This window comes from Mobula hypostoma, chromosome 15 (genome assembly GCF_963921235.1).
Source record: "Mobula hypostoma chromosome 15, sMobHyp1.1, whole genome shotgun sequence".
Taxonomy (NCBI): domain Eukaryota; kingdom Metazoa; phylum Chordata; class Chondrichthyes; order Myliobatiformes; family Myliobatidae; genus Mobula; species Mobula hypostoma.
In genome coordinates this window covers 12,975,756-12,994,271 of record NC_086111.1, presented here as the reverse complement: position 1 = coordinate 12,994,271, position 18,516 = coordinate 12,975,756, and the positions used below count along the sequence as shown (strand labels likewise).

The 18,516-nt window shown below is 43.9% G+C and overlaps 1 protein-coding gene across 5 annotated transcripts in view; it reads left to right on the top strand.

The window, feature by feature from the left end:
• The window catches only part of cacna2d2a (calcium channel, voltage-dependent, alpha 2/delta subunit 2a), a 1,072,053-nt gene that overhangs the window by 809,126 nt on the left and 244,411 nt on the right, over positions 1-18,516 (top strand). For all 5 annotated transcript variants that reach the window (XM_063067752.1, XM_063067753.1, XM_063067751.1 and 2 more), the window contains 2 exons: positions 2,084-2,134; positions 4,474-4,573. In XM_063067752.1, the coding sequence (XP_062923822.1) occupies positions 2,084-2,134; positions 4,474-4,573 (151 nt within the window). The remainder of the gene's footprint in view (positions 1-2,083; positions 2,135-4,473; positions 4,574-18,516) is intronic.

The following is an 18,516-nucleotide window of genomic DNA, read 5'->3' as shown; positions in this document are numbered from 1 at the left end:
CATTGGTTTACTCATGGTTATTAGATTTATTGAGTATGCCCGCAAAAAAACACATCTCAGAGTTGTATATGATGACACACAGTATGTGGACTTCGATGATAAATTTTCTTTGAACTTTGATTCCCTGTATTTCTGGTGGGTTTTTGTGCTTTTATTTGTAAAGACATTTACAGAGTAATTCCCCTGCTATTTCCTTATCCCCTATTATAATTTATTCCTTCTCTGTCCATGTTGACTTTCTCTTTTTTGCATATAGTTAATTTTTATTTGTCTTGCTAATCAATTCTCATAGTTTACCTTGACTTCTCTTTTCACTTTCTTGGTCCTCTTTTGTTAAATTCTAAACTATTCTCAATCCTCAGTCCTTCTACACTTTAAATTCAAGTTCAAGTATAAAGCTTAACAAGACAAAGTTCCTCAGGACCAAGGTGCAAACCACAGTACATATATCTCATTCAGCACATAAAATAATATTAACAGATAATAAAATGAAAGATACGGTAACTTCATAAACATTTCCTAAGTCAGCTGTGGACGGGCCACATTTCCCACTAGTGCTGCCAGGTTTGACACCACTCTGCTCTCGACTGAGCGTAGGTCACAGGCATAAGGGGAAAAAGTTATGTCATGCATGACCCTGTTTGAGAAGGATGCCGTGCAGTCTCTCCTGATAAAGTGAGGTCACTGAAAAAACATGTACTGTATAGTGAGTGGCTGGTGCTATTTCCTCCACTTCTCATGAAGTCTTTACACATTAACAATTATGACCATAGTGGACAGATATCCTCCAATCAACAAGCAGCTCTCCATCCACTTAAGAATGCAAAGGAGGGTTCTGGTGTTGAATTCCTCTGCGTCATATGTCAGAAAGCCCCCTCCCCTGTAAAATCACATTTAGAGTTATCTCCTTTCTTGAACATGGTCACCATCTGTGAGAACTCTTGTATATCCTCCTCTCTTCCCAGATGTGGGAGATGAGATTGTGAGTGATGTTCCTCTCCACCAAAGTTCAGAATCAGCAGGGATGCCTTCTGCTCCCCAGACCATGCTGTCCTTCAGTTAGCACATGAACATTTCAACAATAAATGGACTGGATAGGATGAAGTCACAGTCAAGAAGATGTTCAAAGTATTCCTTCCTGGCAGTCCTGACAACCTCTCTGTCCTTAGTAAGTTCCCCTCTGATTTTGGCTGTCAGTGGAGTAGGGCCAAGTATGGCATTGACTGCACTAATGAAGTGTGCATGTCCTGGTTATTTGAGAAGGTGTACCTTGTGTACAGATTGACGTGTATTTGTATATGGCACCAATTTTCCATATACACAGATAACATTACACAGAGTGAACCAGTATCTATCCCATAGTCTGTTTCAATTATATTTTCTAAATGCAGGGACTAGTTTAGACCATTTTTCACCATATTTACCCCAGATAATTGTTCTTTAAGTGTGTGGCGTGTGGCCAAGTGGTTAGGGCGTTGGGCTCACGATCTGAAGGTCATGGGTTCGAGTCTTGGCCAAGGCAGCATGTTGTGTCTTTGAGCAAGGCACTTAACCACACACTGCTCCAGTCCACCCAGATGAAAATGGGTACCGGCAGATGCTGGGGGTAAATTTTATGATAGACTGGCGTCCTATCCGGGGGCGGGGGGGGAAGTCTCGTACTCTCACGTACTCTCAGTCGCTTCACGCCACAGAAACCAGCATAAGCACCAGCCTGATGGGCCACAAGGCTCGGGACAGACTTTAACTTTAATTTAAATTGTCCTTTAGTGTTAATGATGAACATCATGCACAGTTTGTTGAAGTGTGATCCTAATGGGATTGTTTCATTATTTTATCTCACTATGTTGGTTGTTGAATTAAAGCAAGACCTGTGGTGTGTTTATGGTGATGACTGTATCTGTTTTGAGAAGATAAATTATTATGCTATTCCTCTGTGGAGTATTTGAATGTATTTCAGGGAGTAATTTGTTTCCCTTCCAGAACCTTTCACTAAAAATCACCACCTATAATTTGCTCAGCTCTTATTAAAATGCAAGCATGAGAGACTAACTTGCATTCTCCCTGCTCCATTTCATTGCAGGTACATCCAAGGTGCCTCCTCCCCAAAGGACATGATGATTATAGTGGATGTGTAAGTACTAAATTGCTTGCTCTTCATTTACAAGATGATGCAGTGCCTTGAAATACCCAACTTTGTTGAGCAGCAGTGGCACTGCAGCCTTTGAGTGGTGCTGCATACACCGTGTTGCATAACTATCTGCATTAGAGGGGATAATGGAGGAGGTATTCGTTGCCCTAGCAGGAATAAAGGTCAATAGATCCTCACGACCAGGGCTGCAAGAAGAAGGGTCTCGGCCTGACACATCGACTGTTCATTTCCATTGATGCTGCCTGACCTAATGAGTCCCTCCAGCATTTTGTGTGTGTTGCAGTAGGGTTCATATGCTTTACATACGTAGCCTTCAATAAACCCTTTATCAAGATCCCACATGGAAGGCAAATTCAAAAGATTAGAGCTCATGGGGTCCAAGTCAAGTTGGCAAATCAATCCACAGGTAGCTTAATTCAAAATTCAAAGTAAATTTTATTATCAGAGTACATAGAGTGGCATGCAAAAGTTTGGGCACCCTTGGTCAAAATTTCTGTTACTTTGAATAGCTAAGCGAGTAAAAAATGAACTGATTTCCAAAAGGCATAAGGTTAAAGATGACACATTTCTTTAATGCAAGGTTCAAAACATTCAAAGGAACACCTAAACAAGCCTCACACATCAAAGTTGCTGGTGAACGCTGCAGGTCAGGCAGCATCTCTAGGAAGAGGTACAGTTGACGTTTCGGGCCGAGACCCTTCGTCAGGACTTTAGTCAGTAGGCTTATAGTAGACATCAGTAGATAAGCTGTCTCCAGAGATAGAGACAGAAAGATTTAGAAAGGGGAGGGAGGTGTCGGAAATGGACCAGGTAAACTTGAGGGCAGAGTGAAAGTTGGAGGCAAAGTTAATGAAGTCAACGAGCTCAGCATGCGTGCAGGAAGCAGCGCCAATGCAGTCGTCGATGTAGCGAAGGAAAAGTGGGGGACAGATACCAGAATAGGTTTGGAACATAGATTGTTCCACAAAGCCAACAAAAAGGCAGGCATAGCTAGGATCCATACGGGTGCCCATAGCTACACCTTTAGTTTGGAGGAAGTGGGAGGAGCTCCGTCGGATCCTTGCCTGCAATCGCAGTTTTTTTGACTTTGTCAAGTCATCCCCAATCTAAACAAGCCTGATGCATTTTGGAAAGAAGTCATGTTAAAATAGAACTTTTTGGCCACAGTGAGCAAAGGTATATTTGGAGAAAAAAGGGTGCAGAATTTCATGAAAAGCACTCCTCTCCAACTTTTAAGCACAGAGGTGGATCGATCATGCTTTGGGCTTGTGTTGCAGCCAGTGGCACGGGGAACATTTCATTGGTAGAGGGAAGAGTGAATTCAATTAAATACCAGAAAATTCTGGAAACAAACATCACACCGTCTGTAAAAAAGCCGAAGATGAAAAGAGCAACACACATCAAAGTTGCTGGTGAATGCAGCAGGCCAGGCAGCATCTCTAGGAAGAGGTACAGTCGACGTTTCAGGCCAAGACCCTTCGTCAGGACTAACTGAAGGTAGAGCTAGTAAATCTCTGAGTAAATCTCTAGTAGCTCTTCTACTGGCGTTCACCAGCAATTTTGATGTGTGTTGCTTGAATTTCCAGCATCTGCAGAATTCCTCGTGTTTGTGAAGATGAAAAGAGGATGGCTTCTACAACAGGATAATGATCCTAAACACACCTTAAAATCCACAATGAACTACCTCAAGAGGTGCAAGCTGAAGGTTTTGCCATGGCCCTCACAGTCCCCTGACCTAAACATCATCGAGAATCTGTGGTCGACCTCAAAAGAGCAGTGCATGCAAGACGGCCCAAGAATCTCACAGAACTAGAAGCCTTTTGCAAGGAAGAATGGGCGAAGAACCCCCAAACAAGAATTGAAAGGCTCTTGGCTGGCTACAAAAAGCGTTTACAAGCTATGATACTTTCCAAAGGGGGTGTTACTAAGTACTGACCATGCAAGATGCCCAAACTTTTGCTTCAGGCCCTTTTTCTTTTTTGTTATTTTGAAACTGTAAAAGACGGAAATAAAAAAGTTTTCTTGCTTAAAATATTAAAGAACTGTGTCATCTTTAACTTTATGCCTTTTGAAAATCAGGTCATCTTTTACTTGCTTAGCTATTCACAGTAACAGAAACTTTGACCAGAGGTGCCCAAACTTTTACATGCCACTGTATATGTCGCCACATATTGATTGGGAAGGATGTGGTTGTGTGCATGATAGTATGTGGTTGTATGTATGCCTAGGTAGAGTGTGTGTGTATAGGCGATCTGTCACTATATGATGATTTCGCAGTGTTTGTACTGAACTCTGATGAATCACTGTGTTGCTTATTTCAGGAGTGGCAGTGTAAGTGGTCTGACACTGAAGCTGATGAAGACATCTGTCATTGAGATGTTGGACACACTATCCGATGATGACTATGTTAATGTTGCTTCGGTAAGCACTGCAGAACCCAGCTGAGTATGCTAGTGGTATTCTCTACACAGGTGGCCTGACTTTGGATTGGCAGCTGCCGTATGTGATGGAAGTTTAATGTTAATGAGCTTGAAATCTAAAAACAACACAATCCAAAGCTTTAATCCATCAATGTGGGGAAGTTCCAAAACTGATTGAGGTGTAGTGTCAGGAAGCAAATTTGTTAGTTAAATCCACCTCTGTCCAATGAACAAATTGCATCGGCATGAATGAGGTTGTCTATCTCCTGGAATATTGCACAGAGAGACCAGCACATTCACTGACATTCACCCCTGAATATCGGGGGAGGCAGGCAAGGCTGTCTGGAATTATCCCATTGCTGGCCACCAGTATTCTTGGTGTGGAGCTCTTGAGACTCCAGATTTCCCCAGAGAGAGAGCTCTGTAAAACTCACAATTTATCTTCATGTAAATTGAGTTGATTTAAATGCATTTAATAGTTTTTGGGTGTTCTTGAGTTTGGAAACATAATAAATGTCAAACACTCTAGCTGTTTTGACTATCAATAAAGCACAGACCCTTGACTAAATCTGTGGTCAGTTCAGGAATCAGAAGTCTATTAGCCGATGGGAAAGCTCATCATTGAGCTTTGTCCAAACGCTGCTCAGTGCTGTGAAAGTACCTAGACCCAGGAACCAGGAGATGCTTCTTGAACGCACACTGCAGCTGACCATCAGAGAGCCTCCACTGGCCCCATAACCATTGGGAAGGAAGGACAGATGAAGCAGTGTTGGCATTCAAGGAATTAGCAGAGGAGCTTCACAAAGTAGAAAGATGGATCCTTTGGTGCTGCCTTTCTACACACCCTCACCCCCCTCTTTCTCCTCCCTTGCTTCTCGTTACTAACTCTTTTCCCAACCTCTCTCCCTTTCCTTGCCCTGCTCCCCTTCTCCCCTCCCTCACCCATCTTCCCCATCCTCTCCCCATTCTTCTCCCTCATTCCCCTTCCCTATTCTCTGCCCATTCCCTTCTCTCACTCCCCTTTTCCCCATTTTGCCCTCCCTCCCTCACTACCCCTTTCCCCTTCCTCTTTACCCACCACCAGTGTCCCCGTTTGCTGCTGTTGCTGTAGCTGTCAGTTTGGGAACTCATTGAACAACATAAGTGGGGGAAACGGGGAGTGAACGTGCTCAGCTGCTGGTCTCCAGGTTTATGTTCTAAGCACAGCACTGTCTGTAGATGTCATCACAAACTTGTGTGTATTTTTTCTTGTAAGATCAGGCTTCATATGGCAGAATGTCATGTGGCCAGGGTATTTTGTGATCACATTACTGCGAATTGCTTTGATAAATGATGTTCCTCAACTCACATCTTCTGCATCACAAGCCATTTCACACTTCCTTCAAAAAAAAAACAAGAGAGCTGATTACTTCTGTAGTGGTCAGTCTGCTGAAGTTCCTGACAGGACAGTTAAATCCACACTGGCCAGTTGCAATGTTTCAAAGGGCGAGTTCTGTTCTGCTGAACACTGTGTGCATGGGGCACTGGCAATGTTTGCAGGCTGCCCCAGCACACCCTTAGGTTGTGTTGATTGTTAACACATTTCACTGTATGTTTCCATGTACTGTACATGATAAATAAATAATTATGAATCTGAATCGGAACTGAAAGAAGCTGCGGGGGTTGAGAAACTGACTAAAAGAGCAAGAGGTCCTGGGCTTTATAGATGGGTTACAGGAGCAAGGAGGTGATGAGAAGCCTTTACAAATCACTACTTGGGTTACAACAGGAGGATAGAGTCCATTTCTTGGGAACCATTCTTCAGGGTGCAGAAGAAAGTCATTTGACTATCAGCTTTGCTTATATGTTTAAGTCTCTGGATTGTCATCGGAGTCCAATAGCTTGTGATTGAGAGGGGAGAATGCTGGTAGACACACTTCCCCTCTACCGGTTCTCTATCATAACACAGGACAATTCCTCTCAGACCACGTTGCTCATCTGTAAACAAAACAAGCCAGCAAACTTCCTGAGGAAAACAGACTGACACCTTCCACCAAGGGACCAACAAAAAGCAATAAGCTCCTGAATAACATTCTGCTTCTGCTTTCAGTTTCCTGCTGATATTTTATTCTTAGTCAATGTTTTGAACCCAGAACTGAGCGTCTGTTTGAAGGTTACAAGGCTGCATAAATAATTATTCTGAAGTATAATTTGTAAAATACATTCAAAGGCTTCTTAGCATTTTCATTCACTAGATTGACATCCATCCATTGGGAGGGTTAATAGCTCATGGCCCTCTCAATAATTACTATTTACCAATTAATGGAATTGGTCTTGCTGTTTCAATCTATTCCCTGACTGAAAACAGAACCAAGACCTTCCTCAAGAGTTTAGTTCATGCATTCATTGTACAATGAGGAACGAAGGGTCATGGTTTTGATGCCTGGGTCAGCTAATACCGGATAGGGTGATGGCAGCTGCAATAAGCTTCAATCACTTTCATCAAAAGCAGAGAATGCAGTCAGGATTCTTGAGCACATTAGCAGTTAGTGGCCTGCAGAAGGAAATGTATGTGTGCGATTTCTCCAAGTTGAATGAACTCACTGTTTAAAATGTGTAGAATGAAGATTTTTTTCTTTATTAGCTTAAACATAGGAAAAGATTACAAAGAAATTGGGCTGTCATTATATGACCCCATTTGGGCCATAGCTTGCAAGTTGCCACATGTCTGTTCACCACACTACAAGGAGATTAGGATATCACCAGAGAGAATTCATGGTCAAGATGCCAGGGCTGGAGGATCTTAATTCAGGATCTGGAATCCTGTGCCAAAGAAGTCTTCAGTGTCCTGCACTCACATCCACCATCATGAAGTGTTTCGAGAGGTTTGTCATGAGGCACATCAAGACCTTGCTGCCCCCCTCACTGGACCCCCTGCAGTTCGCGTGCTATCCCAACCATTCAACAGATGACACCATTGCCATCACCCTCCACCTGGCTCTAACCCACCTGGACAAAAAAGTCACGTATGTTCGAATGCTGTTCATAGACTTCAGTTCAACATTCAACACAATCATTCCTCAGGAACTGATTGGAAAGCTGAGCCTAGTGGACCTGAACACCTCCCTCTGCAACTGGATCCCAGACTTCCTGACTGGGAGACCTCAGTCAGTCCGGATTGGAAGCAGCATCTCCGACACCATCACACTGAGCACGGGGCCCCCCAGGGCTGTGTGCTCAGTCCACTGCTGTTCACTCTGCTGACTCACGACAGAGCTGCAACACACAGCTCAAACCACATCATCGAGTTCACTGATGACACGACCGTGGCGGGTCTCATCAGCAAGAACGATGAGTCAGCATACAGAGAGGAGGTGCAGCGGCTAACGGACTGGTGCAGAGCCAACAACCTGTCTCTGAATGTGAACAAAACAAAAGAGGTGGTTGTTGACTTCAGGAGGACACGGAGCGACCACTCTCCGCTGAACATCGACAACTCCTCCATAAAGAACGTTAAAAGCACCAAATTTCTAGGTGTTCACCTGGCAGAGAATCTCACCTGGTCCCTCAACACCAGCTCCATAGCCAAGAAAGCACAGCAGCATCTCTACTTTCTGCAAAGGCTGAGAAAAGTCCATCTCCCACCCCCCCATCCTCACCACATTCTACAGAGGTTGTATTGAGAGCATCCTGAGCAGCTGCATTACTGCCTGGTTCGGAAATTGCACCATCTCGGATCACAATAGACAACAGAAAATAGACAATAGGTGCAGAAGTAGGCCATTCGGCCCTTCGAGCCAGCACCGCCATTCACTGTGATCATGGCTGATCATCCACAATCAGTATCCAGTTCCTGCCTTATCCCCATAACCTTTGATTCCACTGTCTTTAAGAGCTCTATCCATCTCTTTCTTGAAGGCATCCAGAGACTTGGCCTCCACAGCCTTCTGGGGCAGAGCATTCCATATATCCACCACTCTCTGGGTGAAAAAGTTTTTCCTCAACTCCATTCTAAATGGCCTACCCCTTATTCTTAAACTGTGGCCTCTGGTTCTGGACTCACCCATCAGCGGGAACATGCTTCCTGCCTCCAGCGTGTCCAATCCCTTAATAATCTTATATGTTTCAATAAGATCCCCTCTCAGCCTTCTAAATTCCAGAGTATACAAGCCCAGTCGCTCCAATCTTTCGACATATGACAGTCCCGCCATCCCGGGAATTAACCTTGTGAACCTACACTGCACTCCCTCAATAGCAAGAATGTCCTTCCTCAAATTTGGAGACCAAAACTGCACACAGTACTCCAGGTGTGGTCTCACCAGGGCCCTGTACAGCTGCAGAAGGACCTCTTTGCTCTTATACTCAATTCCCCTTGTTATGAAGGCCAGCATGCCATTAGCTTTTTTCACTGCCTGCTGTACTTGCATACTTGCTTTCAGTGACTGATGTACAAGAACACCTAGATCTCATTGTGCTTCCCCTTTTCCTAACTTGACTCCATTTAGATAATAATCTGCCTTCCCGTTCTTACCTCCAAAGTGGATAACCTCACATTTATCCACATTAAACTGCACCTGCCATGCATCTGCCCATTCACCCAGCCTGTCCAAGTCACCCTGCATTCTCATAACATCCTCCTCACATTTCACACTGTCACCCAGCTTTGTGTCATCGGCAAATTTGCTAATGTTACTTTTAATTCCCTCATCTAAATCATTAATATATATTGTAAACAGCTGCGGTCCCAGCACTGAACCCTGCAGTACCCCACTGGTCACCGCCTGCCATTCCGAAAGGGACCTGTTAATCGCTACTCTTTGTTTTCTGTCAGCCAGCCAATTTTCAATCCATGTCAGTACTCTGCCCCCAATACCATGTGCCCTAATTTTGCCCCGTAATCTCCTATGTGGGACTTTATCAAAGGCTTTCTAAAAGTCCAGGTACATTACATCCACTGGCTCTCCCTTGTCCATTTTCATAGTTACATCCTCAAAAAATTCCAGAAGATTAGTCAAGCACGATTTCCCCTTCATAAATCCATGCTGACTCGGACCAATCCTGTTACTACTATCCAGCTGTGTCGTAATTTCATCTTTTATAATTGACTCCAGCATCTTTCCCACCACCAACGTCAGGCTAACCGGTCTATAATTCCCTGTTTTCCCTCTTCCTCCCTTCTTGAAGACAGGGACAACATTAGCCACCCTCCAATCCACAGGAACTGATCCTGAATCTATAGAACATTGGAAAATGATTACCAATGCGTCCACGATTTCTAAAGCCACCTCCTTAAGTACCTGCAGTGGATAGTAAGGTCAGCTGAGAAGATCATCGGGGTCTCTCTTCCCGCCATTAGAGACATTTACACCACACGCTGCATCCGTAAAGCAAACAGCAATATGAAGGACCCCATGCACTCCTCATACAAATTCTTCTCCCTCCTGCCATCTGGCAAAAGGCACCGAAGCATTCCAGCTCTCACGACCAAACTATGTAACAGTTTCTTCCCCAAGCAATCAGACTCCTCAATACCCAGAGCCTGGACTGACACTAGCCTACTGCCCTCTGCTCTGCCTATTGTCTTGTTTATTATTTATTGTAATGCCTGCAGTGTTTTGTGCACTTTATGTAGTCCTGGGTAGGTCTGTAGTCTAGTGTAGTTTTTGTGTTGTTTTACATAGTTCAGTGTAGTTTTTGTGTTGTTTCATGTAGCACCATGGTCCTGAAAAATGTTCTCTCATTTTTACTGTGTACTGTACCAGCAGTTATGATCGAAATGACAATAAGAAGTGACTTGACTTGACCAGCTGTGCGTGTGGAAAATTTGGTAGAACTTTTACCACATTTAGTAAAGAGTTCAGAGGAATGTTTTATGTTCAAGAACCAACATGACTAAGGGCCAGGACCTGGGATTAGACAGGTACCCTTTCTTAGCCAGCACAGACACAGGGCACCAAGTATCTGCCTTCTGTCTTATGACATTTTCAAGATTCTTTGAGAAAGGAAGCAAACACCACCAGATCACATGGTTCGAGATCTCAAGATGGTTGAGGGCAGGGCAGGCTGAGCACTGAATGAGATGTCTGCTGCAGCAAGGTGAGCCAGCAGGAATGAAGAGAATGAGACTGCAAACTGCATCAGTCTGATGAAGTTTTCCTTGTGACCCAACTAATCCTTAGAGACAGGAGGAGCTTCATCAGCTCCATGACCTTTGGTGCATTGCCTCATCTTTACAATGGATATATAGTCCCTACATACTTCTGTCCCCTTCACAGAGGCCTTAGGGCTCTCTGTTCCTTTCTAGAACCGAGATCCAAATAGTTCCCCTCTACTAATGCCTTCTTCCTCCTGGTGACACTTACCCTTACTCTAAACAACTTCTCCTTTGATTCCTCTCAAATCAAAGCTATAGCCATGGGCACTCACCTGAGCCCTACCTAGACCTGCCTTTGTGGTACAGTCCATGATCCACACCTACTGTGGTGACACTCTCCAAACCTTTCTCTATTACATCAATAACTACACTAATTTCTCTGCCAACTTCCACCCGGTCCTCAGATTCACTCCAACCATTTCCCACACCTCTCTTCCCCTTCCTGAATGCTCTGTTTCCATCTCAGGAAACAGAATATTCACCAATATTTGCTACAGACCCACTGATTCCAACAGCTACATTAACTTTCATACCTCTTTCCACCCTCAGTTTCTCCGTGTTTTCCTGTCTCCACCACATTAGTCTTCACGATGAGGACATTGAAATGCCCTTTCTTTTCATAAGATGGGGTTTGCTCTCCACTGTTAGAACGTAGCAGAGCACTGCACAGGAACAGGCCATTCAGCCCACTATATTGTGCTAACCAGCTAAAAAGCAACTCAAAAATACTCAAAAGACTAATCTCTCCTACCTACACCATGTTCAGATCCCTCCATCTTCCTTACATCCCTGTGCCTATTGAAACGTTTTGTCTCTACCACCATACTAGGCAGCACATTCCAGGCATCCATGGCTCCCTGAGAAAAAAACTTACCCCTCACATCCCCCTTGAACCTACAGCATCTTACCTTCAAAGCATGCCCTCTGGTATTAGACATTTCAACCCTGGGAAACAGATACTCTCTGTACACTCTATCTATGCCTCTCATAATCATGCAAACCTCTATCAGCCTCCTATGCTCCAGAGAAAACAACCCAAGTGTATCCAGCCTCTCATGATATCACGTGCCTTCCAAACCAGGCAGCATCCTGGTAAACCTCCGTTGCATCCTCTCCAAAGCCTCAACATCCTTCCTATAATGGGGTGACCAGAACTGTATGCAATTACTCCAGATGTGGCCTAACCTGAGTTTTATTAAGTTGCAACATAACCTCCTGACTTTTGAATTCAATGCTTCGACTAATAAAACCAAGCATTCCATAAGCCTTCTCGAGCACCTTATCGGCCTGTGTAGTCACTTTCAAAAAGATCTCTCTGCTCAGCAACACTGTTAAGGACCTTGCCCTTAACCTTGTCCTTAACGGTGCTCTGTCTCCTTGCATTTGCCCCACTGAAACATAATAACTCACGTTTATCTGGGTTAAACTCCATCTGCCATTTCTCAGCCTATATCTGCAGCTGATCTGTATTGCACTGTATTCTTCGCCAGTCTTCTACACTATCCACAACTCCAATCTTGGTATCATCCACAAATTTACTAACCTACCCACCTACATTTTCATCCAGGTCATTTATATACATTACCAACAGCAGAGGTCCCAGCACAGATCCCAGCAGAATTCCACTAATTACAGACTTCCAGCTCGAATAAATCCAATCTAAACAGCCAACTCACAGCAGTTCCCATGCATTTTAATCTTCTGGATTAACCTCCCATGAAGCAACATCCATGTAGGCAACATCACTGCCCTACACTCATCAATCTCTCTTGCCACCTTGTCAAAAAACTAAATCAAGTTGGTAAGGCACAACCTGCCACACACAAAGCCATGCTGGCTCTCCCCATTTAGGTCATGGATTCCAAGTGCTCATATATCCTATTCCTAAGAATTTTCTTCAGCAATTTCTCTACAACTGATGTGAGACTCACCGGTCTATAGGTCTCAGGGTTTTCCCTCGTTCCCTTCTTAGGTGGAGGTATAACATTACCCTCAGGGACCTTGCCCATAGCTAGAAAGGTCACAAAGATACTGGACAAGGGCCCAGCAATCTCATCTCTTGCCTCCTTCAATAATTTGTGGTAAATCCCATTAGGCCCTGGAGACTTATCCACCTTAATATTCATTAGGAGGCCTAAATCTTCCTTCTTCTTGACTCTAAATGCCCTAAATTATTTATACACGCAGCACTGATCTCCTGGTCCTCCATATCCTTTTCGTTGATGGAGCCCTCACCCTCAACTCCTCTATTTCCCACACTTCTGCTCTTAGCCTCATTATGACCCTCCCCCTACAAAATTGTGATAGAATTCCCCTGGTCCTCACCATTTTTCCCCACCAGTCTGCACATCCAACACATCCTTCTTCAACATTTCTGTCATCAACAACGTGATCTCATCACCAGCCACATATTCCTCTCCCCACCCTCTCCTGCATTTCACAAGGATCACTCTCTCTGTAACTCCCCAGTCTGTCCTTCCCCGGCCACTATCCCCTGTACCTGTGGAGGATATAACACCCATCCCAACACCTCTTCCCTTACCACCATCCAATGTCCTAAACAGCCCTTCCAGGTGAGACATACATACATCTCCTCCAATTTGTTTGTTCCTCCTTCACACTGGTGAGACCACCATGGCCTTTTTAATTCCCTTCCTTATTCCCACACCAGCCTGTCTGTCCTCAGCCTCCTCCACTAACAGGGTGAAGCTAACCCCAACCAAGAGGAAAAGCACTTCAAATTATATTCTGTGGAGTCTATCAATCAGTGAACTCTTCAGTTTCCAATAACCTGCTCCCCCTCTGTCCTTTTTCTCTCTCACCTCGATCTACCCAGTTTCTCTTACACCCACTCAAGCCTGTTTCATTCTTCTCATCCATTCACTCCATCTGTTCATTCCCTACATACTTCCCCCAATAGGTCCTCTCCCCCCACTGTTCCCATCTGCCCACCCACCTCACTTACTCGGTTCTATCCTTCACCTTCATTTCCTATTAGATTCCAACATCTTCAGCCACTTGTTGCCTCCACCTACAGCATCCCAGCCTGTGTTGCTGCTCCTTCCTCGAATTGCCTGTCCCCCCTTGTCACCTGGATCCACCTATCGTCTTCCAGCTCCACCTATGACTCGAGAGCAACCCTTACAAGGATAGGATGAGTGAGCAAGGGCTTTTGTCTTGGGAGCAAAGGAGGATGAGTGGTGCTGTGCTAGATGAGAAGAGGCTTAAATCGAGTGGATAGCCAGAGACTTTTTCCTAGGGTGAAAATGGCCAGTATGAGGGACATAATTTTAAGGTGATTGGAGGAAAGTACAGGGGGATGTCTGTGTTTTTCTTTACACAGAGAGTGGTGAGTGCATGCAATGCCCTGCCAGGAGTGGTGGTAGAGGCTGATACATTAGGAGCTTTTAAGAAACTCTTAGATAGGCACACAGATGAAAGAAATATGGAGGACTACATAGGAGGGAAAGGTTAGATTGATCTTAGAGTACGTTAAAAGACTGGCACAATATAGCAGGCCAAAGGGTTTGTACTGTGCTGTGATGTTTCATGCTTTGTGTTAACATGGGTGACTGCAACTAAAGTTTACAGAATGGACTTGAAACTAACAACTGAACATTGCTAAGGATAGTGCGAGGTAGTAGCTTATGGTAGAAGAGCAATCATGTATGCTTTCGAAAAAATGCTATCTGAGGTTGCATAATCACATGATTCATTGGAGGAAAAGTACAGATTTATAACTATGATTTATGGATGAAACCTAGGGTGTAGGTGTGAACATGGCCGGGTGGGGGGGGGGGGTGGTGGTGTGGAATACTGAAATTTGGGAATGCACAGGTGGTCAAAGTGCTGAGAAAGTTCATGTTGAGTGGAAGGGAGATTGGATTTATAATTGTGTATGTGTCGGTGAAGAGGCCAGGTCTGTATGCCAGAATTATATGTAGGAGGAAAACACCATTGTCGAGGTCAAATAGTTCTGAGCATAGATAATCTGGAGAATTTGCTACTTTGCTACAGGCTGGGTTTAGGTTTACAGAAGTAGAGCGAGGTCAGGCAGCAGTCAGTGCAAGATAAGGCACTTCGGTGTCTTGATTGCTAATGGTAAAATGAGATACTTCTATTCTTCATTGCACTGTGGAGAAAGGTAGATAGTCATGCTAATCAGAAGCAGAGTGCAAAGATTTTTTGTGCTCTTTACCCATTTAATGTCATACAGAAGCTAATCAGCTGGTTGGAAGATGGAGCTGGTCCCATTGTTCTCAGTCAGAGAAGAAAATGTGTCAACCACTGCAGCTTGAATTCAAAATCACAGCCTTTCAGACAGCAGTGATTTGGAGAATACTGTCACTTACTAGTTGCTTTAGAACCTCATCTTTCTTCTGAACAAAACCTATAGCATTCCCTCGGTAGAACTGGACTGGAATGCATTCTAACTAGTTGCCACTTAAGATGGTGAATCAATCTGTATGAAGTATTTGGTAACTAGAAAATTACTTCAGTGATGAGATCTTTAAAGGATTTACTGTAGTTGTGATAATTGATTAACTAATTAGGGTTGGTAACTGACTATCTGGTTGTTTTTGTTCATTTGGTGAACTTTGAACTTTGGTACAACTAAATTCTCTGTTTGAGGTGGTTCTGTATGCACTGCCAGTTGGGAATATGTCTTTAGAATCCTATACTGCTACCTCACCGGCTTACTGGATTAAATAAAGATAAAAATAGATCCAGATCTGCCCAATGGTTAGAGTTTTCAAAAATTCACTAAATTCCGGGGGGAGGGGGGGGGTACCAGAGAACAGTCAGTGTTACTCCCTTGTTCGTAAGTGGAAAAAACAAAAGGTGGGGACCTCTAAACCAGTTAGTTTAACATGTACTGTTACCATTAGCAAACTGCTAGAGTCAATAATCAATTAGTTTAACATATACTGTTACTGTTAGCAAGCTGCTACAATCGATAATAACTGGTCATTTAGGAAAGCTGATTGTAATTAAACCTATTCAAGATGGCTTTGTAAAAATCAAATTCTGTTTAACACATTTTTGTTTGAATTCTTTGAGGATGTGACAGGAGATTTGATAGAGAGGAGCAGTAGAATTAGAGCATTTAGATTTCCAAAAGGAATGTGATAAGGTGCCATGTAAGAAGCAGATGTATATATTAAGAGCCCAGGGGATAGAGGCATGTGCATTAGCATGGATTGCTGCCTGACCTGTTGAGTTCCTCCCGCATTTTGTGTTCTTCATATCCAACATATCTGTGTAATGTGTGTGTGTGTGTGTGTGTGTGTGTGTGTGTGTGTGGTGGAGTCGTCGGGGCACTGTCACGACAAGCTTTTGCTATGCTCATCGTACGGCATGTTTTGGACATCTGAAACCCGGCAAAGCCCATCCCTCTCCAGGTTAATCTCTGTAGAGAGCCGGGAGGAGAAGATGGTGGTGCGCCTGCGTGTGCGCAGCCCTCCGGTGAAAAATGATATCGTATCTGTTAAATAGGGGCCGTGGACAATTCTGATTTGATGGAGAATGGACGTGAAAGCACAAAGGAACATCTGGAGAAATTTCTGAAATGCCCGTTCGCTGCTGTCGTTACTGTGTGGTCGGGAATCTTTCGGAGGGTAGGCCTCAAAATCCCTGGCCTTGCCTGCTTTTGGCGACCGAGAGGGAGGTCGAATCATTTGGACAGAGATGGCGCTCAGTACTCGGTGTCAGAGAGCTGATCAGAGCTCGAAGTTTTCAGATGACTAAGAGTCGGAGTGTGGTCAGAGAGGATGTTTCATATAGTGGGAGATTCTAGGACCAGTGGGCACAGCCTCAGAATAGAAGGACAGCCATTTAGAACAGAGAAGAGGAATTTCTTTAGCCAAAGGGTGGTGAGTCTGTGGAATTCATTGGCTGTGCAGGTTAAGTCTTTGGGTATATTTAAGGCAGAGATTTAATGGTTTCTTGATTAATCGGGGTGTCAAAGGTTACAGGGAGAAGGCTGGAGAATGGAGTTGAGAGGGAAGATGGATCAGCCATCTTGGAGTGGCAGACCAGTCTAAATTGGGCCAAATGGCCTAATTCTGCTCCTAATGTATTATGATCTTATGGAAACATACCATTGGCTGTTTGTATTAACAGCCAACACACTCAGGGATGTGCTGGGCACAGCTCACAAGTGTCACCATACATTCTGGTGCCAACAGAGCATGCCGACAATGTTCAGCAGAACAAAGAACACAAGAATTCCAGCTTGAAAAATGGCAGATGGAGTTTAATACAGACAAGTGTGAGGTATTGCACTTTGGAAGGACTAACCAAGGTAGAACATACAAGGTAAATGGTAGAGCATTGAGGAATGCAGTAGAACAGAGAGATCTGTGAATACAGATACAAAATTCCCTAAAAGTGGCATCACAGGTAGATAGGGTGGTAAAGATAGCTTTTGGTAACATTGGCCTTTATAAATCAAAATATTGAGTATAAGAGTTGGAATGTTATGGCAAGGTTGTATAAGGTATTGGTGAGGCCGAATTTGGAGTATTATGTACAGTTATGGTCACCAAATTACAGGAAGGATATTAATAAGGTTGAAAGAGTGCAGAGAAGGTTTACAAGGATGTTGCCAGGACTTGAGAAACTGAGTTACAGAGAAAGGTTGAATAGGTTAGGACTTTATTCCCTGGAGCGTAGAAGAATGAGGGAAGATTTGATAGAGGTATATAAAATTATGACGGGTATAGATAGAGTGAATGCAAGCAGGCTTTTTCCACTGAGGCTAGGGGAGAAAAAACCAGGGGACTTGGGTTAAGGGTGAGGGGGGGAAAGTTTAAAGGGAACATTGGGGGGTGCTTCTTCACACAGAGAGTGGTGGGAGTGTGGAATGAGTTGCCAGATGACGTGGTAAATGCGGGCTCACTTTTAACATTTAAGAAGAACTTGAACAGGTACATGGATGAAAGGTGTATGGAGGGATATGGTCCAGGTGCAGGTCAGTGGGACTAGGCAGAAAAATAGTTTGGCACAGCCAAGAAGGGCCAAAAGGCCTGTTTCTGTGCTGTAATGTTCTATGGTTCTATGGTTCTAAGAAAACTGAACATATTAAGTAAAGTTTTAAAAAAACTTCTGTAAATTTATTATCAAAGTACACGTGTGTCGCCATATACAACGCTGAGATTCATTTTCTTGTGGGCATACTCAGTAAGTCCATAATAAGATAATAACCATAATCAATAAAAGACCGCACTAACTTAGGCATTCAACCAGTGTGCAAAGACAAAGACAGAAATAATAATCATAAATAAATAGAAAGAACAAAGAAGAATATTAAGAACATGAGGTGAAGAGTCCTCGAAAATGAGTGCGTAGATTGTGGGAACATTTCAATGATGGGACAAGTGAAGTTATCTCCTCTGGTTTAAGAGTTTGGACCAAATGGCATAATGGTTGAGGGGTAATAACTTTGGCTCCTCTACCTCCTTCCTGATGGCAGCAGTGAGAAGACAGCATAACTGGATGGTAAAGTATCTGATGATGGAATCTGCTTTTCCTGCGACAACGTTCCATGTGGATGTGCTCAATGGTGGGGAGAACTTTACCCATGATAGACTGGGCTGTATCCACTATTTTTTGTAGGATGACAAAGTGACGACAGCAAAACAAGCCCCGTTCCTCCCTCCACCCACCCACCCACGTACTTAGTAGTCTAACCCCTGGAAAGGCTGTCCTCTTAGGCCTCCAGTCTCCAGAGGACTGGTGGATTTGTAGACTTTGAGCCTTCGACTTCCCCCCTTGCAAATCAGTTGCTGCTGATGTGAGATCGTGCCAAA